General features: G+C 41.9%; 1 protein-coding gene and 1 pseudogene across 1 annotated transcript; both read left to right on the forward strand.

Annotated features, from left to right (window-relative positions):
* The first annotated feature begins 9 nt into the window (after positions 1-9).
* On the forward strand, positions 10-22,191 carry ATP6V1D (ATPase H+ transporting V1 subunit D). Its single transcript, XM_028119589.2, has 9 exons — positions 10-196; positions 4,799-4,916; positions 14,326-14,405; positions 15,954-16,021; positions 16,732-16,776; positions 17,915-18,018; positions 18,551-18,617; positions 19,975-20,053; positions 21,517-22,191. Exons 1-9 carry the CDS (start codon positions 156-158, stop codon positions 21,656-21,658), a joined length of 744 nt encoding a protein of 247 aa, XP_027975390.1. The 5' UTR covers positions 10-155; the 3' UTR covers positions 21,659-22,191.
* On the forward strand, positions 7,557-8,342 carry LOC114221543 (V-type proton ATPase subunit E 1 pseudogene; annotated as a pseudogene).
* Positions 22,192-23,619: the final 1,428 nt, after the last annotated feature.

Here is a 23,619-nt window from a genome sequence, read left to right on the forward strand (position 1 = left end):
AAGAATGCGTATATACGTAGCCCAGCTGCCACTTAGCAACGCGAGGAGGTCAGGTGACACAACCAGCTGACTCCCTTAGAGGAAGACCCTGTGGCTGGGGCTGTTGCAGCCTCGATTGCCCGGCGGGGGATCCGAGCCAAACTGTCATCGTCAGAATGTCGGGCAAAGACCGAATTGAAATCTTTCCCTCGCGCATGTGAGTAAAAGAACGGGTCTAGCGGCATTTCTAGGTTCTTGAACGCCTGTCCCGAGCAGCAGTCCCTGCATACCCTGGACCAGCAGCGAGGTTCCTTGTTTGCTGGGATCTTGAGCTCTCCCCCGTCCCTTTTCGTGAGTCTGGGGCGATGCTCCCTGACGGCTCCCTCACACATTCCTCTGAGGGAACCATACTGGACAGAGCAATCCCAACCCGTAGGACAGGCTACCCGGCCTGCTGGTTTTTACGGAGGACCTCTGACTTTATTCATCAATCGAGCCATTCATCCCGTATTCCCTTATTGAGCTGGGTAGTGGTTTTATAGAACTGTGAATCATCGCCAGTTTTGCCTAAGAGCTCACAGTTTAACGGAGAGATGGACCAGCTAGCGAGGTCTGATAAATACATTGAGAGGGGAAGTTTACTTGGTGAGAAGCACATAGAAGAGGCTTCTAGGCCAAATTGGGCGTTGAATCGAATTGCCCTAGCGTGGACGTCAGATTTCATCTTGGATCCCCTTTCTCCTCTTCCAAGATCCCACGAAATGTTACCTGCGGTGGGAAGATACCCCTGAGTTTTCGAGGCACTCCGTTTGCTCCATCACCATTGCGCCTCATTCAGACAGACCTCTGTTAATACCGCACATCAGATTGTAAAGTGGATATTTGTTTACATATCTTTCCCACCGAAACGTGAGCTGTTTCCAGGAGGAGAATGTGTCTTGAGAATTAATCCATAGAAGGTCTACAAAAAAAAGCATAGTGCCCTAAGCGTTGGGCCAGTTTTTATTATTATTATTTTAAAATTTTATTAATTTATCTGAGAGAGAGAGAGAGGGGGAGAGAGCACAAGCAAGGGGAGCGGCAGGCAGAGGGAGAGGGAGAAGCAGGCTCCCAGCTGATCAGGGAGTCCGATGCGGGGCTCAATCCCAGGACCCTGAGATCATGACCTGAACTGAAGGCAGGTGCTTAACGGATTGAGCCACCCAGGTGCCTCTGGCCAGTTTTTAAAGGTTTTGTAGTTTTCTCAAATTTGCCTAACAATGTGTGGAAAGTAAAAATTAGTTATTTGCCCTCTCCTCTTCTACTTCCTCTTTTTTTTTCCCCAGTGAGGTGTAGAAAATCAGGTTTGGCTTTGACAGTGGTCCTATTTCTTTGGGGGTGTTCTTGGTTTTTTTCCTTCATCCTGACTTTTTTCTCAGAGAATCTGAGAATGCCTAAAATAAAAAAGAATTATTTTCAAACCCCAGACTTAAATTTCTGTCTCTTGCAGGTTGGCTGCAGCTCTTAATGAAATGAAAGGGTTTTGGGTTTTGTTTGCTTATTTTTTTACCTTCACCTACTGATTTTCTAGCAGGTGTTTCTATTAGGTGGGAAGCAAGTCAGTTGTGGAGAAAGGCACTGTCTGTAAAGTAGATAAGGATTAAGGCTACCAGAACTCCCAGCACTTGACCCTGACTCTAACCAATGTCTGCACTGAAAGAGCACCAGACTAGCATGGCCTAAGGCTGTGTTCTTTGAAGGACCCTGGCACCCATTTAAAATGCCTGCCTGAGAAAGCCCAGTGCTTCCAGGAGAATGTATTGTTTGTTCTATCCAATACCTGAGGATTAGGCCCCTGACCTCCCTTTCTTAGGGCATTCACTAAAAATGGCTTACAATTATGAATGCTTTCTTTTCCTTTTGAAATATATATCTCTCTCTTACAACTTAGAAGTGTCATTCTCAAGGATCAGAAAGCCATTTCTTTGAAATGTAGTTATTAGGAAGGATGGACGTCTCCCAGTCTCTGGGAGGATAGAATCCTAACTTCCATGATTGCCAGCTAGCAGACGCAGCTGGCCAAGTGTCATTTTCAGTGACCAGCCCTTTGTAATTTTTCACTTCTGTGACTCTTGAGTCTGCTTTTGCTCCTCTCCCTATTCTTCCTTTAAAATGCCCAACCACTTCTGCACAAGTCAGAATGGAGCTCGGCTTTTTCTCCTACTGTCAGTGGTTACTGAACAAAATCTGTTTTCACCACTTTAATGTCTGGCTGTGTTTTTTGTTTTTTTTTTAAATTTTATTTATTTATTTGACAGACACAGCGAGAGAGGGAACACAAGCAGGGGGAGTGGGAGAGGGAGAAGCAGGCTTCCTGCTGAGCAGGGAGCTTGATGCGGGGCTTGATCCCAGGACTCTGGGATCATGACCTGAGCCGAAGGCAGACGCTTAACAACTGAGCCACCCAGGCACCCCGTGGCTGTGTTTATTTTTGATAGTAGTCAGAATGTTAACATTTTTTTGTTTTTACTTTGAGACTAAGAAGTGAAAATGGACTTCTTTGGGCTTAGACAAGAAGACTAATAGGTTTGTAAATTGAAAATTGCTATTTGAGAGCATTCAGCTTGCTGATTGAGAGGAAAATAAGGTGCAGGAAGTTACTGCTTCTCTAAATATTTTCCCCAAGGCTTAGCAGCAGGTATTTTGTCATGTAGTCAGATGTCTTTGATTCAGCTGAAAACAAAGTCATCGTTCTAGCTGAAGGTCGAACTTCTTTCCTAGTGCTGAGCAGCACTAAAACTTATAAAGGAGTCGGTTTTTTAAGAGCTAGGATAGAAAATACTTTAGTGACTTCTGTGTCAGTTCCACCTTACAGTGTTATTCTGTGAAGTGGGGCTGTCTCCCATTTAGGCAGCAGAGAGAACAAAACAAGTTTAGAGTGAAAACAAAAGAAGCATGAAGGATTTGCAGTCAGGAGTCCGTCAAATCCAGGTTCTATGACATACTGGCTGTAAGCCCTTAGGCAAGTCACTCTTCACGTCTCAGGAATTAAAATGTGTTTATTTCACAGGTGCCATTAGCTAAGAGGAAATTAAAATTAGCATAGTAAATTCAATTTTATCAACCAGCTCACCTTTTTTACCATATTGAATCTGCAATACTGGGATTTGACTTAAATTTGATCCAAGTCTTTGAGCCCAAATTCTGGTCATTAGTATCAACAAGATAATATGCTAAATGTACACATTGGAGTGGATAGCTCCAGCTAAGGCTGGAAACTGAACCAGCTTCACTTGGTCAGACTTCCAATGAGGCCAGTCAGTGCAAATTTAGCTACTAATAGTAGTTTTCAAAGAGAGGACTGTTCATCTGATGCTATTTGTAATAGGCAGTGTGGCATGTGGTTGGGATACAGTGGGCTTTGGTTTGAGCCTTGGGCAAGGAACTGGAGTCAGAAATGTGTTTCAGTCTCTTTTTTTTTTTTCCTAGAGTGACTGGGAGAAAGTGTTTGATTTTTCTAAGCCTCATTTTCAAGATAATGTTCAAAGTTTATTCCAGCTATAGAATTGTCTCAGTAACCTTTCCCCTATGGTAAAAGATTTCAGTAAAATCTAAAAATTTACCCAAATCCATTAATACATGCTATTTTGCAGTTGGTTATAACACCGGTCATATGAAATTATACCCTCTTATACAAATCACCTTAAGTATCTACATTATAGTCTTGTTAAATCTTATTTTCTACTTTTTTCTTATTATTAAATTTTATCTGGCATATGGTAGTAAGAACAGAAATGTCAATTTTTGCTGTTATTTTCTTGACTTTGGTATTGGGGTTTCTGGTGGGAAAAGATTGGAATAAGGTAAGAAGAGGTCTGTAGTTTGTCACTTCTCAGAAATATGTGTCATTAGTTCCTTGAGTCATTTACAAGTTAATAAAAGTATTGGTAGTAGGATTTTGTCTGATGAAATGAGAATACTTTAATGCCACACTTTCAGTAGAAAAAGTAATTATTCGTTGTGGCATATATTAGAGAAGGTCCAAAAGAATATTATAAATACAGTAAAAAGTAAATCCATTTTTCCCACTCAGTCCCATTTCCCAAAGGAAACTGTTACCAGTTTCTGTGACTCTTTTCTAGAAGTATTCTCTGTATCAATATAAGCATATTTATCCCTTACTTTGCATGAGTAAGAGAATGTAATATAGATTATATTCTTCTTTTACCTTCCTCTTTTTTATGACTGCATATTGTTCCATTTTATGATGAACCATGATTTATGGAACATTTAGCTGGCTTCCACCCTTTTGCTATTACACACAAGGCTGGAGTACTCATCCTTAACCTTGTATATATTTTTGTGTACATGTGGGAGTAAATCTTTAGGATAAATTCCTCACAGTGGAATTGTTGGTCCTGAAGGTAAGTGCATTTCAAATTTTGATATTTATTAGTGGACAGATTTTTAAAAAATGCTTAATACACCTATAATGGAAACACAGACATTATTTTAACTTGCAAATCAAATAAATATTTTAGCTATGGTGGCATCATAAAGTAGGACTCCTGATAAATTTTATTATGATTTAATAAGTAACTTTTCCCAGATACTGGTCAAAGAATTATTTCTCTTTTAAATAAATGAACTTATTTATGGAACACTGAAGATGGAAATCTACAGTATTGAGAAACCAATTAATTATAACTGTCAGCACAGATGCTATATATTCTTACTCTCATGACATCGGAGTAAAGCATAATTTTAGTACTATATTGGGGGAAGTATTTTTATGTTTTTTAAACAGTGGGAATAAATATTTTTAATTTTGTTTATATAGGGCACAGACCATCATGAAGGCTCGATTAAAAGGAGCACAGACAGGTCGAAACCTCCTGAAGAAAAAATCTGATGCCTTAACTCTTCGATTTCGACAGATCCTAAAGAAGATAATAGAGGTAGAATGAACTGTGCTTAGAACAGTTATTTATTTTAGAGATATTTAAGGAAAATCCAGTGTGGCTATTGGCATTTTAATTTTTAAGTTATTTTAATTAAATTTTTTTCTTTCAGAAGTAGAAATACCATTTTGACTGTAACAAGTTTCAGATCATTTAATATAAAATATGGACTCATTACTCTTGCCTACAAAGCCCCACTTGATCCGATCTGGCCCCTGCCTGCCACTCTAACCTCATCTGGAGCATTCTCCCTGCCATTTTCCTCCAGGACCTTTTCATTAGCTTCATTAGCTGTTTCTTCTGCTTGAAATGTTCTTTCCCAGAACTTATGATTTGCTCCTCTGATCATTCTGGTCTCTTCAGAGAAGCCATCCCTGATCACCCAATCTGAAGTGACCACTGTATTTACCTCTGTCACGTTTCCTTATTTTTTTTTTAAAGATTTATTTATTTGAGAGAGAGGAGAAAGAGAGCAGGAGCACAGGGAGGGGCAGAGGGAGAGGGTGGAGAGAGAGTCTTAAGCAGATTCCACGCTTAGTGTAGAGCCAGACGCAGGGTTCAATCTCACAACGGTGAGATCATGACCTGTGGTGAAACCAAGAGTCTGACGCTTAACCAGTTGCATCGCTCAGGCGCCCCACATTTCCTTATTTTTGTCATACCGTGTACTACTGCATATTTTCTTGTTTGATTGGTTGCCCCCACTAGAGAGTGTTAGTTCTGTGAAATCAGGGACTTAAACCTTTCAGCACTTTTTTCCTGTGCCTAGAACAGTGCTGGCACATAGTATGTTTCAATTCAGTGCTTTTTAGGTAAATGAAATGTGAGTACGGAAATATATTTTAAAAAATGAAGATTATTCCTCTCCCCCTCCCAACTACCCTTCTCATTTCCCAGAGTTCTCTGTGACACTTTGATTTATAGTGTTTCTTTCATCATGGATGTTTTTAGTAACATGCAACTGTTACACATTATATAATTCAATTCCTGCCTGTTCCCCCTGGCAGAGTATAGACCGCTTTCTACATCAATACATAGATCTGCCTCTTTCTCTATAACAGCTGCATGGAACGCCATCGAAGGGATAATGGAATTTAACCATTTTTCTGTTGATGAATGCATAGTTTTACTATTTAGTGGGGGAGAGTACTCGTCAGTCCTTATGTGTATGTGTAAGAGTACTGACAACACTGACTCCATCTTTGGCCCTCCCTCTTGTTCATGGCTGCACTTTCACTTTCCTCGGGGCTATGTGTTGTGGGCTCCATGGAGGTTAATGTTTGCCCTGACCAGAATGTGGGAAGGCTTTGTTCTGACCCTCCCTAGAGTGGCGCGCAGGAGGTGCCCTTTGAGCTAACTATCCCGTGACCGCCCCACCAAGCCCCTTGCTCTGTGAAAGCAGGGGGTTAGAAGGCCTGCCTGAGGGGAGGAGGGAGAGCCGCCGTCCGGCATTTGCAGCACGGCTGGGCCTCCGTGTGTGCTTGGTGAGGCGCCGGGGAGGGGAGTCGGAAGGGGAGTCGGGAATAGGGCGGGAACCGGAGCAGACTGCAGACCGGAGCAGCGTTGGCTTTGGAAGGGGATGTGTGAGCCGCACGAGCCGCACATTCCTCCCCCTCGGGATGCTGTGTCTGGAGGAATCCCAACAGCAGGAGGGATGCTTGGGAATTATGGGCTTGGGAGGGTGGAGAGGGCGAGTGCCTCTGCACGCTGAAGGGAGAACTGTGATGTCTCAGGAGAGTGGGGCCCCAGAGGCCTGGGATCCCTGGGGTGATGACTCTGATGAGGAGGAGGTTGTCCTAGAGGAGGAAGATGGTATATAGACACGCCCTCTGATTCAAACAGAGCCCCAGGCTACCTGCTTGCCTGAGGGTGAGGGAGAAAATATTCCCGCTAGTCAGGGTATGACAGTGAGGGAATATTCTGCCACTGACTCAGTGGCGCAGGTCAGCTGCTTTAGGCAGGGCGGCTGACAAGGGGTGGCAGCTTGGGCGTTGCCATGGTGGGGTACCGGGAAGAGGGTATCCTCTTGGAGGTTTGGGATGTCAAAAATGGCCCCAGTCAGTGCTCGTTCTGCCTTGCAACAAATATATATCACAATTCTGGGACAGAATCTCAGGCACTTAGTTAACTTGATTGGATAAATGCTAGAATTAAGATAACTTGGTATAAAAGGGGTATGTTCCGGGCGCCTGGGTGGCTCAGATGGTTAAGCGTCTGCCTTTGGCTCAGGTCGTGATCCCAGGGTCCTGGGATCGAGTCCCACATCGGCTCCCTGCTAGGCGGGGAGCCTGCTTCTCTCTCTGCCTCTCTCTCTCTCTCTCTCTCTCTCTCTCTCTCTCTCTCTCTCTCTCTCTCTGACTCTCATAAATAAATAAATAAAAACATTAAAATAAAAGGGGGGGGGGTATGTTCCTTGATCTCCAGGGAAGAACTACAAGAAATTCTGTGTAAACTGGAAATGAAAGCTGCCATTTACACCTAGCATTTTAGAGATCTAGACAAAGAATTACTTTTCTCTTGAGGAACCAGAAGCCGGAGTTATAAAGCGAAGGAAGCCGAAAGCTCCACTGGATTTTCTTTTCACTTCCTTCCACAGCCCCCTTCCAGCCTAAGCTAGAGCCAGTGGGCCTCTAGCCTAGCAGAGCTTTCGCCATGGCCCTCAGCGATGCTGACATGCAAAAGCAGATTAAGCATATGGTGGCTTTTATTGAACAAGAAGCCAATGAGAAAGCAGAGGAAATAGATGCAAAGGCAGAGGAAGAGTTCAACATTGAGAAAGGTCGTCTTGTGCAAACCCAAAGACTGAAGATTATGGAATACTACGAGAAGAAAGAAAAGCAGATTGAGCAGCAGAAGAAAATTCAGATGTCTAATTTGATGAATCAAGCAAGGCTCAAAGTCCTCAGAGCAAGAGATGACCTTATTACAGACCTACTAAATGAAGCAAAACAGAGACTCAGCAAAGTGGTAAAATATACAACCAGGTACCAGGTGCTGCTGGATGGACTGGTCCTTCAGGGTTTGTACCAATTGTTAGAGCCTCGAGTGATCGTTGCAGGAAGCAGGATTTCCCTCTGGTAAAGGCTGCAGTGCAAAAAGCGATTCCTATGTACAAAATTGCCACCAAAAAAGATGTTGATGTCCAAATTGATCAGGAGGCCTACCTGCCTGAGGAAATAGCTGGTGGAGTTGAGATCTATAATGGAGATCGTAAAATAAAAGTTTCCAATACCCTAGAAAGCCGGCTGGATCTCATAGTCCAGCAGATGATGCCAGAAGTACGGGGAGCTTATTTGGTGCAAATGCCAAGAGGAAGTTTTTGGAGTAAACCTTTGGGCGAGGTGGAGTTCGTTCACTGCTCTCCTGTCATGCGGAAGTTTCTGATATTTGAAGAAACAAGATATCTGTGTGACTTCCTCTTCGCTGTTCTAATATTCTGTATTTATCAGTGGATCCTCTCTCTAGCTAATACCCTTGGCCTAATTGTTAACAGGAGAGAAAGTTTCACTTATTATGATCAGGAAATCTTAGCTTACTGAAAGCATAACTTCCATTTCCTTCTGTAGCATGAAGGTGAGGGTATCAGTGGGTGGTTACCAGCGCTTCCCCGAGTCTCTGCTCTTCTTCTCGTCTTCTGCTGTCGTTCTCGAGTCTAGGGGATGATGTGTGTGGTGTTCTCTGACATTCAGTCTCTGCTCTTTAGGCTTCAGATGCATGGGGAGCATGCATTCCTGCCAGCACTAGTAGCTTCACTGTTCACCTGTTTGGGCCTAGAAGCGTTCCTCATCTGTAAATGTGATTTAGAATCTAAGCCATGAATCGGTCTTATTTATTAAAACAAAAGGTTTACATGGAAAAAAAAATAGTTTTCTCTTGTATGGAAGACCTTATACTACAGTCAGCCACAGGGGCATGGTATGGGACTTAATATCTGTCCTTGCCCCTATGGTTAATCGGTCCATTGCTACGGTAGCTACTATGGTGGCTGACGTAAATGAAACCAAAAGAATCTGCCATAAGGGAAATAGGTGGAAAAACAAAGGATTCTCCCGGTGATAAAATGGCAGAAAGGGGGCCCATCAAGGTCTCTCAAACAATTATGGCAAGATCTACTTTTATACAGGATCCTGAAAGAAAATTCAGACAACCCAATTTGGTCTTGCTAAGCATTATGGAAGGTAAATACCGACAAGATCCAAGGGCTGGGTTAATTAACTTGGGTTAATGCCCAAGTTCCTGGGCATCATCTGGTCAAGTAAGACAAGTGATGCCAGAGACGGTCATTAGTAAAATGAAGCTTTCACAATCCCTATAATGGTAGAGGAATTACAGGCTTTTGGTTTATTGGGTTACTGGAGACTTTTTGTTTCCTATCTAGGAATAGAGTAGATTCCTTGTAAATGCCTTAACCAAGTAAATGCCTTGGTTAGGAGGGTAAGCCGATGGGATTGGGGTGCAAACTGGTAAGAGGCTATATATGTATATTTTTGAAGATTTTATTTGTTAGCATGAGAAGGGAGAAGAGGAGGAGCAGAGGGTGAGGGAGAAGCAGACTCCCAGCAGAGCAGGAAGCCCGAGGTCATGGGGCTCCATCCCAGGACCCCAAGATCATAGCCTGAACCAAAGGCAGACGCTTAACTGACTGAGGTGCTCCAATAAGAGGCTATGTTAAGGGCAAAAATGGCAGTAAAACAAATATGGACCTTGGGGGTATTAATGCCAGGTGTGAGTTGTGAATTAGATGTAAATTTGTATCTAGAAGGCCTTGGCTGGGACTTGTGGGATCCTGTTAGGATTCTGGTCTCATTTATGGAAGGGAGTAGAAACCAGGTGTAGTCCCATGGAAGAACAACTATTAGCTATGTATCTTGCGCTGCAACAGACAGAAGGAATGAGTGCTGATTTGCCTATGATGGCATGAATTAAGGACTTGTTCAGCAAACCTAAGTGTTCCTGTGCCCAGGTGAGCACCTTATAGAAATAACATGGTTACCTACAGCGGAGGAGCGCCTGTAAATAACCAACCCACTATCTCATGAGCTACACTCATTAATAGGGCCAGTCACCTAAGTCAACCCAACGCAACTTCTAGGAGTCGCTGACATTATGCTTCCCTTCCCCTAAGTAAAGGAAGGGAAAGCCTCACCTCCGGTGGATGCATAGTATACTGATGGCAGTTGCAGGGGAAACCTGCCTATTTGGCATTCCTGTGCCATTCGGCTGGATTCTGATGTACTTTGGTTTGAAGAAAAAAACTAAAGTAGTCAGTGGGCAGAATTGAGAGTGGTATGGATTGTGTTGACATATGAGCCAGTGCACATCGATTTGGCTATTGCAGCTGGGCAGTGTTGTAAGGGTTGACAGCATGGATGCTTTGATGGCACAGAGAAGGCTGGGGTGTATTATTTATTTTTTAAAGATTTTATTTATTTATTTGATAGAGACACAGCGAGAGAGGGAACACAAGCAGGGGGAGTGGGAGAGGGAGAAGCAGGCTTCCTGTGGAGCAGGGAGCCCGATGCGGGGCTCGATCCCAGGACCCTGGGACCATGACCTGAGCCGAAGGCAGATGCTTAACGACTGAGCCACCCAGGCGCCCCGGTTGGGGTATAATAAATAGGGCTCTGTGGGGAGTAGAACTGTGGGAAGGTATTTGGGAAGTGTGCCCTGAGCCTGTCGCAGCTGTCCGAGTATGACCTGTGTCCCTGCTCACTCCCCATCCACACTACCAGGCAATTATGAGGCAAACACTCTAGGCCAGGCACAGTTCTCCTGGAGGAAATGCTGACCCCGTCTGATGTAGCAGAGTGGGTTCATTGTAAATCGGGACACCAACTGAGGTCCCAGAACTACTTGGCAAATAGTAAAAAGATTGTTTGCCTTTAAAATATTTCATTCTACAGGGCGCCTGGGTGGCTCAGTCCATTAAGTGTCTGCCTTTGGCTTAGGTCAAGATCCCAGGGTCCTGGGATTGAGTCCTACTGCTTCTCCCTCTCCTCCCCACTTGTGCTCTCTCTCACTATCTCTCTCACTGTCTCTCTCTCTTAAATAAATAGAATCTTTAAAAGAAAATAAAATATTTCAGTCTACAAGCTGCTGACAAGGACTGCCTCCAGTGCCACCTCAGGTGATGGTCATTGTGCCATACCCTCGGGTATATTGGGCTGACTACAAGCCTTGTTTCTCAATGGCGGATAGATGACATAGGCCCTTTGCCAGTGTTGGAAGGGCTCAAACGTGCACTGACCCACATGTGGACACTTGCACAGGACTTGTATAAGCCTTTGCCTATAAAAGAGCTAATCAGGCTGCAACCGTAACAGGTTAACAACTGGAGAGCATGTACAAACAGTGACTCAGATAGTGATCCAGGGATGTTTTACGGGTCGTGATGTCCAAGAATGGGCAGAGGCCTGGGATATATGGTAGACTTCCCACCTGCCATACAGTCTCACTGCTGCAGGTCTAACTGGAAGGATGAATGGACTAATAGGAAACACATTAAAGACTTTGTCACCAGGTGGCTCCCTCAAAGGATGGTCTCCAGTACTAACTGGCTATTCAACTTTTTAAGGCTGTGCCCATAGCAGGACAGACCTCTGCATATGAGCACCTAAGCAGCAACACCCGTGCAACTCTTGGGTGCAGGTGTTGTCGGGAGGTCTGAGGCCTCTTGGCGGCAGAGGGACTGCTTTTGTGATTGCTACAAGACTTCCCATCTGGGAAGGCTCTAGTTCATTGGAAATTGGCTTGGAATGCCTCCTCCAGGTGGCTTGGTGTGCTAATCCCTTGGGGCCAACGCCTCACATCCGGTATTCTTAACCCTTATATATTGGTCAGGGCCCAGCACATGCAAAGAACTGCTTCTGAACCTCTGACTCTTGGTGTTGGGGTAGGGTTGTTAGTATGGTTGTGTATGTACAACATAGACACATCCTCTGATGCTATTAAGGAGCAAAATAAATGGTTTCATCTCCCAGGGAAAATACCAAAGCCAGGGATGATATATATTACCTCCTGGGGACGAAACCACTACCCTGTTGTTGCTAACTGAAGATCTGCCATATCTATTGCTTGTAAAACATTTCTTACAGCCCATAACCTTGCATTGTTAATGTTTCTATTGTGTCTGGAAACATTTTGTTATAGGCCACACTTACACTGAAGTTTACAGTCGCTCCAACTGCTGGGTCTGTGGAAAGGACCTCTTTACTGGGTTGTTGGGGAACCATAGTTCTAAGTATTTTCTCTGGTCTTAGACGTATAATCATATTGCTGCTGTGGTATAGGGATGCAAGTCACCTCCCAATTACCTGGCTGTATGGTCCTTGCGGAAGAATGGTGTAAAAAGATGATCCCGGCCGGAAGGATGTTGAGGGTAGAGTGTAGGAGTGCTGACAACACTGCCTCCCATTTTAGCTCCTCCATCTTGTTCATGCCACACAGTGACTCCTTGGGGCTGTGTGTTCTGAGCCCCATGGAGGTTAATGTTAGCGCTGATTGAAGGGTGGGAAGGGTTGTTCTCATCTTTCCTAAGTGGTACACAAAGGGTACCGCTTGAGGCAGCTAGTAGAGATGGCTGGCGCACAGAGCGTCCCACCACGTTAGGTACCTACCCTGTGACCTCCCCACCACGCCCCCTCGCTCTATAAAAGTGGTTATGGTGCAGACTTGGCAGGGAGCAGGGGTGGGGAGAGTAGCTGTATAGCTGCCTGGATTGTTTGTCTTCCCTATCCCTCCCTGTCGGTAGGTTACCTGGAGTAAAACTGTGTAAGTAGTATGGAGTGGCTTATATGTTTTTCTGTCTCAGAGTGCCTTCTCCCTCTGCAGGATACTTTACTGTCGCTCCTCCACCTTCTAACAGTATGTGTGCTAGCATTTCTCTGGAAAGTCATAGAATCTCTAGGATCTGTCATTTGCATTTTTTAAAGGTTTTTTAAAAATTTATTTGAGAGTGAGAGAGCGCATGAATGGGAGTGGGGGGTTTGGGGAAGAGAAGCAGGCTCCCCCGCGGAGCAGGGAGCCTGATGCGAGACTCGATCCCAGGACCCTGAGATCATGACCTGAGCCGAAGGCAGCCGCTTAACCAACTGAGCCACCCAGGTGCCCCTATTCATTTAAATTTTGTTGGATAATTGCCAAATTGTTCTCCAGCTTGTAATACTAATTTACATTCCCACCAAATGATTAGTGAGAGGACCTATTCTTTCAGATTCTTCCTAACTGGGTGTTAATGTTTTTTATTTGTTGCCAATCTATTGAGCTAAAATTGGTGTCTTTTATTTTTATTTATTTTTTTAAAAAAGACGGATGTATTTCAGAGCGAGCGAGTGAGCCAAGGGAGGGGTAGGAGAGAGTGAATCTCAAGCAGACTCCATGATGAGCACAGAGCTTGACTCAGGGCTTGATCTCACGACCCTGAAATCATGACCTGAGCCAAAATCAAGAGTTGGACACTCAACTGACTGAGCCACCCAGATGCCCCTAAAATTAGTATCTTTTAATTTGTACTACTTTTGATTGTGAGGTTGAGCATCTTTTCATGTTTATGGGTAATTTGATTTTCTTGGTGAATTTTTCTTTTTGTAGGAGTTCTGCAAGTATTCTAGTTAATGTGTAAAATACTAAAAATATTTCTCTCTGGCCTTCAACTTTAAAAAAAAATACTTATTTGGTCAAATCTGTTAGTCTTTTTTCTTTTTTAATATGGCTTTTGGGTTATATATAGTGCTTAGGAAGGCCTAAAAAGATTAAGAAAATATTTTGTATTTCATAGTTTTTTTTTTAAGTTTTATCTTTAAGAATTTCTGGAGTGTGTGATGTAAGGAGATAGGGACAAGCTCATTTTTAAGTGGGTGGCCATTTGAATGGTCTGTTATTAAATTTCCATAGAGACCTGTGGCTCTTTATGAACTCTATTTCACTGACTTATTTGTCCCCGTATTGGATATATTTCCTTATTTTTAATACTTGGCAACTCTGCCTACCTGCTCCAGCTTTTTTTCTTTCAAAAAGATGGTTGGATTTTTTCAAACATTAAATAGTCCAGGTTTATATTAGAATCACTATGCCATTAAGATTTTCACTGCACTGCAGTGAATTTGAGAGATTAATTTGAGCACATTAGTATGGACCCATTCAGGAATAAGATAGTCCTTTAGTAAAGATCATTTTCTATTTCTTAATGTCTTTATTTTAATGTTTTAATTATAAAACATATGGTGTTGCAACACTGTTATTTACCATAACCAAACTGTTCAAGTAAAATTGGATATCCATTTTTGTTATCAAGTCAATATTTTAGACACACACCTTGTATAAAATACTGGTTATTAAAGGAACATGATATTGTCTTTTCCCTTGTACAAAACGTGGTTGAATCAGCTGTTGGTTTATGCTTTTCTAGACTAAAATGTTGATGGGTGAAGTGATGAGAGAAGCTGCCTTTTCACTTGCTGAGGCTAAGTTCACAGCAGGGGATTTCAGGTAAGAAGAACTTAATGGGGTGTTTTAAAAAAAAATCAAAGTGCTTTCATGTTCATAATTTCCCTTAAAAGCTACTGTTAATTATAAAACATCTAAGCACTAAAGACAAATGATGAGGTTAAAAGTGTTCTTTATTACTCTCTGACCCTAACACCAGTGTCTTTATTATCACATACACATGTCTGGTACAGAGTTGTAGGCACAGGATACTTAACATTCTGTAGTCTGTTTTCATTTAACATTGTGTCCTAAACATCTTATTTTCACATAGCTGTATAACCTTTCTCTAGATGTACATAATTTATTAACTGTTTCTCCTAATGGTGAACTTTTGGGTTGATTTTCAGAGTTTTAGAATATTAGAAAAGATGCCATGAACATTTTCATGCATATCTATTTTTGTTTCTCTAGAATTATTTCCTTAGGATAAGTTTGAGAATGGAATTGTTTTAAAGGGCATGAATTCTAAGACTTTTGTCATATCAATATATGCTTTATATACAAAGCATGTAAAATGGTTTAGTTTTTGCTTTACACGGGGGTTTTGCCAGTTATGTTGTGTGATTCTCCCCAAATAAGCTTGTGTGGTAAACCAGGCAAACATTGTTATTCTCCCTTTAAATTCAGTGCCTTCCTGAGGTCAGATGGCTGTTTGGGGACAGAGGTGGAAACTGTTTTCAGGATTTTTTATTTTAGTTGTCTTTACCCAGTGACACAATGTCTCCATTCCTAGTTTGTGTTATTCAGGAGCATTAGCTGACAGGTCTTACAACCACAGGGGCTTAAGACCTCTTGAAGAGATGGACTTTAATTTTTGCCAGTGTTCTAGCAGCAGGAGGGAATCAACAGTATATAAGTGGTATGTGAATGCATTTTAGGGTGGTTATGGGGAAAACACTTTATGATAAGAACAGGTTGGGGAGTCAGACAAAACCAGATGGAAATTAGGTTCCAGGGTAAAGGAATTGAACTCCTACTTAGCCAAATCTAGAGCGTTTGGACAGCAAACCTAAAAGGAAGGAGTTTTCTCTAAAAAAAAAAAAAAAAATTTTTTTTTTTAAAGATTTTATTTATTTGACAGCGAGAGACAGCGAGAGAGGGAACACAAGCCGGGGGAGCGGGAGAGGGAGAAGCGGGCTTCCCGCAGAGCAGGGAGCCCGATGCGGGGCTTGATCCCAGGACCCTGTGATCATGACCCGAGCCGAAGGCGGACCCTTAAGGACTGAGCCACCCAGGCACCCCAGGAGTTTTCTCTAAATTACATTGGCTGAATAAAAATCCTTAAAAGTCACATCTGTGGCACCACATGCCTGACTGAAAACTCAAGCAGTCCGTGTACTTTAAAATCATTCTTTCTGGTTTTCCTACGGTTCATTCTTTGCTCTCTGAGACCTTCCTCTGGCAGCAGTGATTTTCCTTTTTCTGGAAAGACAATTATCAAAACATACTTGTGCTATCTCACCCTTGCTGAAATTACCTGATGGGTCCCTGTAGTTTTCTCACTCTAAAATCTCAACTAAATCAAGGCCTTTTTTTTTTTTTCTGCAGCACCACAGTTATCCAAAATGTAAATAAAGCCCAAGTGAAGATCCGAGCTAAGAAAGATAACGTAGCAGGTAACTTTTCAACCCTTCAGAATCCTTAGGAAGAAAAGATGACCTTTAAAAATTAACCTGTTTATATGGCAAGATCTTCATGTTCTAATTAATCTCTTCTACTTAGAACAAATTGATTTGCTTTACATGTTAAAATCTTTGTAACTGGTGGTTGCCAGAGGATGGGGTGGGGGAAATGGGGATAAAGTTAGAGTTATACATGAAGAATACCTTATAGAGATTGGCTGTACAATGTAGTGCCTATAGTTAACAATGCAGTGTTGTGTATTTAAAAACTTAGGGTAGATCTTGTGTTGAGTATTAATGTACAAACAAGAAAAGGGACACAAATCTTTGGAGGTGATAGATAATGTTTATTACCTTGATTGTGGTAATGGTATCATGGGTGTATACATGTATCTAAATTCATCAAAATGTATACATTAAGTATGTGCAATTTTTTTCTTTTTTTTGCATTTTACGTATACCTCAAAGCTGAAAGGAAAATAATTGTAACAGCTTGATCTCTTATTACTCAGGATAATTTGATTATTAAATAGGAATGGACACTTAAGGTACCAGGTTCCTAAATTCATTCTTTGAAACCAGTTAAATTCCAGACAGTCTCTTGACTTTTGAGTATTTGCTGAAAAAGAAACACAGGGAACAATGGTGATCAAGAAACAGTACTTCAAGGACATACTTGTGAATCCCACGTTTGTGTTTAACAGGTGTTACTTTGCCAGTGTTTGAACATTACCATGAAGGAACTGACAGTAAGTGTGACACTTTGGTAGTGTATGTTTCTGCCTTCTCCAGATTCCTCTTTAAATGAACCTTTTCCTGGAAAATTGGTGCTGGATAGACTTTCTTAGAGTTTAGTGGTTCCAGTGTTAGCATCCTTCTTATATGGTACAGTTGGGACAAGAGTTAATCAGTTAATAAAATTGGGAGTCATAAAACATTATAATGTCTTAAAATATTTTATTTCAACCTAGAAATACATAAACAGTCATTTGCCATTAAAAAAAAATGTGCAAGCCCATGGCCTTTGAGTATGAATCCACTAATTAGACTTCTGTGTTATCTTTCTGCATAAACTACACCCATAATGCATTGTTTATAATTTCCAGTTTGAGTTTCTATAAAGTAAAATCAGGTCTTAGACTCTGTGATGCAATCTGAATCTAAATCTTCCTAGATTGTATAGCGTATTCTCAATTTTTTACAATTGTCTTAGCATTTCCTAATTTGATAGCATTTGGGTAGTAACACATCTTTATGGAGTCTTTCCAAAGTAATCAACTTTTTTTCATAGAAACAATAATTTTTGGCATTTATCTTCCACTGGTTCACATAGAGTGTTTAGTGTAGCTCAAATGAAGAAGTGGAGCAAGCTAGGGAGCCCCCTGCTACTGGAGTGGTACTGTACTGTGGGCGTCAGGCCGTATCATGCCCAAGGCAGTGGGGCCCAGTGGTTAAAAGTTTCTCCTATAGTTACGTTTAGAATAGTTTCCTTGGGAAGAAAAACATGTTCACTGTTTACTCTTAACTCTAGAGAACAAACTGATGGTTACGGGAGGGGGTGGGGGGGCAGGGGTGAAATAGGCGATAGGGAGTAAAGAGCGCACTTTTGAGAGCACCAGGTATCACGTGGAAGTGTTGAATCACTATACTGAACACCTAAAACTAATATTACACTGTATTTTAACTGGACTTTCAATAAAAACTAAAAAAAAAAAAAATGCCTAAAACCTCACATTGGAAAAACCAAACATACTGACTGTGCAGCCTGGCCTGGAGTCAGTGAATTCATTTCTCCTTGTTTGGTATTAGTCTGACTTCTTTTGGGGAAATTTGTGGGGAAGATTATTTACTCGGTAATGACAGATGTTGCCTGACTGGTTCTTTCAGGTTATGAACTGACTGGGTTAGCCCGAGGTGGGGAGCAGTTGGCAAAATTAAAGAGGAACTACGCCAAAGCAGTGGAGTTACTGGTGGAACTGGCTTCGCTTCAGGTAAGCGCAGCAGCTGGAGAGCTCCTGCCGCACTTGGGTGTCTGAGGGTCCTCTCTCTGAGAGGGTCCCGCACTTAAGGCTTTAGGCTGTTTCCAGGATTTAATGGGAAACGAACTAGAGACATTTTGATTTCTGAAATGGTGGTTTCCGCACCATTGTCCCTACTGATGACTAACAAAACGTGTGTGCATTGGTAGACTTTCACTCTGGTAGGTGAGAACAGCAGCAGTCAATACCAGATTTAACTGCAAATGTAACAGTTTATGCATGAAAGCTATTTTTTCCCCTTTGTGGCTAGTTAATATATATAATATGTCATCGTGCCTGATTCTCTCCCCTTGCCATTTTTATAACTTTAGGCGAATCTGAAGTTAAACACATTATAATAGCCTGGAAATAGTGTTCTATGGAAATTGTTGAAATGTAGCCTTGGTTTCCAGATATTCTCTACAAGTGCAGTCTGCTTAAAGCCAGACAGGACACAATTAGGAAAACTTCATGCTTAAATTACTGATTTGTCCTCTTATTTTAGACTTCCTTTGTTACTTTGGATGAAGCCATTAAGATAACCAACAGGCGTGTCAATGCCATTGAACACGGTGAGTGTGTGCTGCTGTGAGGCTCTTTGTTCGTCCACTTGTCCATAGCTCCACGTTTGCGTGGGATTCGGGCACCGACTGCAAGGGGAGTAAGACCTTGCCCCGTCCCCAGTGGGCAGGGCAGCGTGGGTCAGCCCCATCCGCAGGAAGGGGTTAGTAGTAAGTGCTTTAATAGAGTTGTAACTCCCCCCAAGTCCATATACATAAGGGAATGGTTAAGTTAAAAATTCTGAAGTGTTTAATTCATTTCTGGTCATGAATAAAGGACGAAACTATTTTTTAAAAGCCCTATTGTTTTCTTTAGTTCTTTCCAGTGATTCAGTGACCTTTTTGAACACATTAAATATTTAACTTTAAATCCCTTTCCTGTAGGCTTTCCGTCCTGCTCTTCTCCTTGATTCCTAAACATTTTCCCATTTGATGCATTTATTTTCCATCTCTTATTCTGTAACTGTGCTTAGTGTTGGCGCAGTATTTTCCGTTCAAGAAACTCTATTTTCGTTAAATAATTTTAAGGTAAGAAAGGAACAAATTTTGAACAGCAAATAAGTTATTTTGCGTTCTCAGTGTTAAAGAGGAAGTTATCTCATTTTTAAAAACTAAGCACACACTTCCTGACCAGTTGCTAGTGCCAACCTTGTAAGTGGAACTGCAAGCAAAACATAATGGATTAGGTGATAGTTCGGCACTCGAGTTCACATTTTAATTTCTTTCTTTTTTAAAGATTTTATTTATTTGACAGAGACAGCGAGAGAGGGAACAGAAGCAGGGGGAGCGGGAGAGGGAGAAGCAGGCTTCCCGCTGAGCAGGGAGGCTGATGCGGGGCTCAGTCCTAGGACCCTGGGATCATGACCTGAGCCAAAGACAGACGCTTAACGACTGAGCCACCCAGGCGCCCCCTATGAGTTCACATTTTAGAAGCAGATCGGCAAATTCTCTGTAAAGCAGCACCTTATGACTAACCTAAAACTCAACTTAGTGTATTCTCTCTGCTTGATGATCTGCTTTTTAACAGGGATTGTGATTATATTTAAAATAACATCTGTGGTTCAGTGTTGTATATTCATATAAATTCAGTATGTTCAATGTTATGTATATTGTGGTCCATTGAATTATGGTGTATATATTGTGTATATTATCTGTCCATAGAAAGGACACTAGAAGGGCATATACTGAAATGCTTTCAGTAGTTATTTTGGGGTGGTTGGATTATACACTTTTATTTTTTGTTTTTGTTTCCTAAGTTTTCTGCATTAAATGTACATTAATTTTACAATTAGAAAATGTTACACAAATGAACACTGGCAATTTGAAAAAAGGTCTGAAGTTCTCATATATATATTTTTTTAAACCCTAGTCATCATTCCCCGGATTGAACGTACCCTTGCTTATATCATCACAGAGCTGGATGAGAGAGAGCGAGAAGAGTTCTATAGGTTTGTTGGAATTGGCAATTATTGATCAATTTTTGTTTCTCATATGCCAAAGGTTCAGTTTGCTGAGAGACTGTTGGCTTATGTTCTTTAGAATTGGCACAGCCTGCATTTTATTCTGATAAATGAGAAGCAAGACATAATATTGGCAAAGGCTCTAGAGACTAATCTATGCCAAGTTTTGCATGTATTTAAAATATGTCATCTCCAAAAAGGCCCTTAGGAGAAACTATTCATAGATTTGATTATTCTTTAAAATGAAATGATTTAGATCAGGTGTCTGCCTCATAAAAAGAAACTGCAATTAATCAACTATGTATTGCATGGTGAACATGTTCCAGGAGAAAGTATAAAGTACTTGGGGGCATTATGTAATAATATAAATCATACCATTAGAGAATTAGCACAGTACTCAGAGAAATGAGGCATGTACATGAATTGGTTATGAACAATTGCAGCTGGTAGGGACAACAGATACTAAAAAGGTAGTATACAGAGGTCAGTGTGCCAGGTTCAGAGATGGTGGGAGACAGGTAGAGGCCCGTATTCAGGGAAGACGTGGCCATCTATGATTTATAATCTTAATTATAAAAGGTTATTGTGTTTCTTTCCTTCAGTGACATTCAGGATTGTGGTGATCCAAACTGATTCAAAGTTTTAATAAATGTCTGAATGCTTAAAAGGTGTTCCATTATCAAGGGATGGATTTCAAGGTTTATTGAGTCCGGGATAGGAACGTTTTTTAAAAAAAATTTACTTTTTTTTTAAAGATTATTTATTTATTTATTGAGAGAGAATGGTAGAGAGATAGCACGAGAGGGAAGAGGGTCAGAGGGAGAAGCAGACTCCCCGCCGAGCAGGGAGCCCGATGCGGGACTCGATCCCGGGACTCCAGGATCATGACCTGAGCCGAAGGCAGTCGCTTAACCAACTGAGCCACCCAGGTGCCCCTAAAAAAAGTTTACTGCTAAGAGTATCAGTCACATTCTTATGCTCAGATTGGCACATGGGATTTTTTTTTTTTTTAAGATTTTATTTATTTATTTGAGAGAGAGAGAATGAGAGAGAGCACAAGAGGGAAGAGGGTCAGAGGGAGAAGCAGACTCCCCGCCGAGCAGGGAGCCCGATGTGGGACTCGATCCCGGGACCCCAGGATCATGACCTGAGCCGAAGGCAGTCGCCCAACCGACGGAGCCACCCAGGCGCCCGGGACTGTCTTCTAAAAAGAGCTTTCACTGCAGACATGTAGGACTTCCCCCGACCCCTTCAAAGTCCATTATCAGCTTAAAATGTGTGTATTCTACCTCAAATCTTTATTTTAAAAATGGATTATAGAGATCACTGAATTTGAAAAAAAAGTAAAATTTTGTTCTAGTTTGTGTTTATGATCCTTGTTACAAAACTAGCAGAGGTCAGATATACTTAGAACTGAAACAGTGTTCAGAAAATTCCCTTTTGTTTTACAGATTAAAGAAAATACAGGAGAAGAAAAAGATTCTCAAGGAAAAATCTGAGAAGGACTTGGAGCAACGGAGGGCAGCTGGTGAGGTGATGGAGCCTGCTAATCTTCTGGCTGAAGAGAAGGATGAGGATCTTCTGTTTGAATAATCTTTCCTGCTCTGGTTCTTTCCTAAGCTCTAACATGGCACCATTTTAATTCACGGTGTGTAGGTTTGGTATGTGTGGCTATTTATTTTTTGGCCTAAGAATTTCACTGGTGGTAAAATTTCCCTGGATGTTGGTTATGGGACTACCTTTGCAAAATCCTAATTTAGCAACCACTTATCACATGAGATTTGTAGCCCCTGCCCAGGAATTTATTCAGCAGCAGCAGTACCCTGCTCCATGTACATCTGTTCAAGGGATCTGCTTACCACGCATATTAGGAAATCCCCCTTAGGAAACAGCAGTGGCCTCAGGCCAGCTATGGCCGTGGCCGCCTGTGTTCCCACCTGCTCCGACACCGTGGCACTGCTGTCTGAGATCGCTGCGGCCATCCTGTGGGACCCTGGTACTTGTCTCCAGCTTTATGAAACCTTCACTATTTGCCTTGCATGGCAGGTCTCTGTCCTGTCTGTCATGGGAGTTCTGCCAATTTTAATGTGATTATGGTATAAACAGTAAAATGATTTAAAAATGAATTGTTCCTTTTTTTTTTTTTAATTTACCATCGGTCACGTTCTTATCCTCAGATTGGCACATGGGATAGAGCTTCCTCTGCAGACATGGAGGACAAGCTCACTGAGATGATTGAATTTTGGGGTATTCATAAACGTGCCAGTGAGTTAAGAGGGGTTATTAATACTTCTTTCTTTCCTAATCTAAGAAAAAATAATTCTCATCTGAGAGTAATAAGGTAACTTTTATCTTATAAGCAGTAACACTTGCTGTCTTCCATTAAATAGGAAGATGAGGCATTTGAGTGGCCATATCAGGAGCTGACTGAGGTTTTTCGTGCTGTTTGATTTGGTGAGCCATCCATGTTTACTCAGGCTTTCTTGTACCCAGTCCTGGGCATTTCTGAGGTGACTTGGCTATGGAACAGTTGTGGGTGAAATTGTTAACACTTGGCTTATGAGTATTGTATTTAAGTCAACTGGTATCATAAGTCTAGGCTTTTAAAAGTACCACGTAATTTTGCAAACATTTAATACCTGCTACAAAATAATCTTAGTTATGTGCCAGGCCCTGCTTTAAGTGTTTTATTTATATTATCACAGCAACCATAAGACATACATGTTATTGGGGCGCCTGGGTGGCTCAGTTGGTTAAGCGACTGCCTTCGGCTCAGGTCATGATCCTGGAGTCCCGGGATCGAGTCCCGCATCGGGCTCCCTGCTCAGCGGGGAGTCTGCTTCTCCCTCTGACCCTCTTCCCTCTCGTGCTTTCTATCTCATTCTCTCTCTGAAATAAATAAAATCTTAAAAAAAAAAACACGTTATTTTAACCCCACATTTCACAGAAGAAGACTTTAAGGCCCAAGGAGCTGGAGTAATTGGTCCCAGCTCAAAAAGCTAGAAAGTGGTGAATCCGGGATTTGAATTCAGGCAGTCTACCTTCAGTGTTTTTATAGCCTTCTAATCTTTCTTGCCTCTCCTATATTTAAAACTTTGGGTAAAGGTAAGATCTAAGGCCTGTCCTGGAGGAGCTGAGTTTTGGCAAATCCTGTTTTGAATTGGAGGTTTTATTCTGTAAGTAACTTCAGTAGTGATTGGAAAACCAACAGGTGAGTTCCTAAGCAGTTCAGTGTTCCTATTTTCAAGGCTTAACATTTAATCCAATACCAGAGTGAGGTGTAAATACTATTCTCTCCATTTTACAGATGAGGAAACTGAGGCTTCGTCAGGTCAGACAGCAGAGCTACGATGCAGGCCTTGGTTCTTAAGCAGTATGTACTGCCTCTCTAGGAGGCCAAAAAAATAGCTGGAAGGGTATGAGAGCCCAGATTACTTAATGGTTTTTCACTTCGGTAAATTCAGTGTTCACCTTCACCCGCCGAGACCAGAGAAGCACCTAGATTTCTCCTGTGGCTTCTTAAAGCTCCTTTTTATTGGCCTTGGCTAAACTCC

The sequence above is a fragment of the Eumetopias jubatus genome, unplaced genomic scaffold, assembly GCF_037043125.1.
Source record: "Eumetopias jubatus isolate StellerSeaLion01/CBP00866 unplaced genomic scaffold, mEumJub1_p1.0 scaffold_7, whole genome shotgun sequence".
NCBI lineage: Eukaryota > Metazoa > Chordata > Mammalia > Carnivora > Otariidae > Eumetopias > Eumetopias jubatus.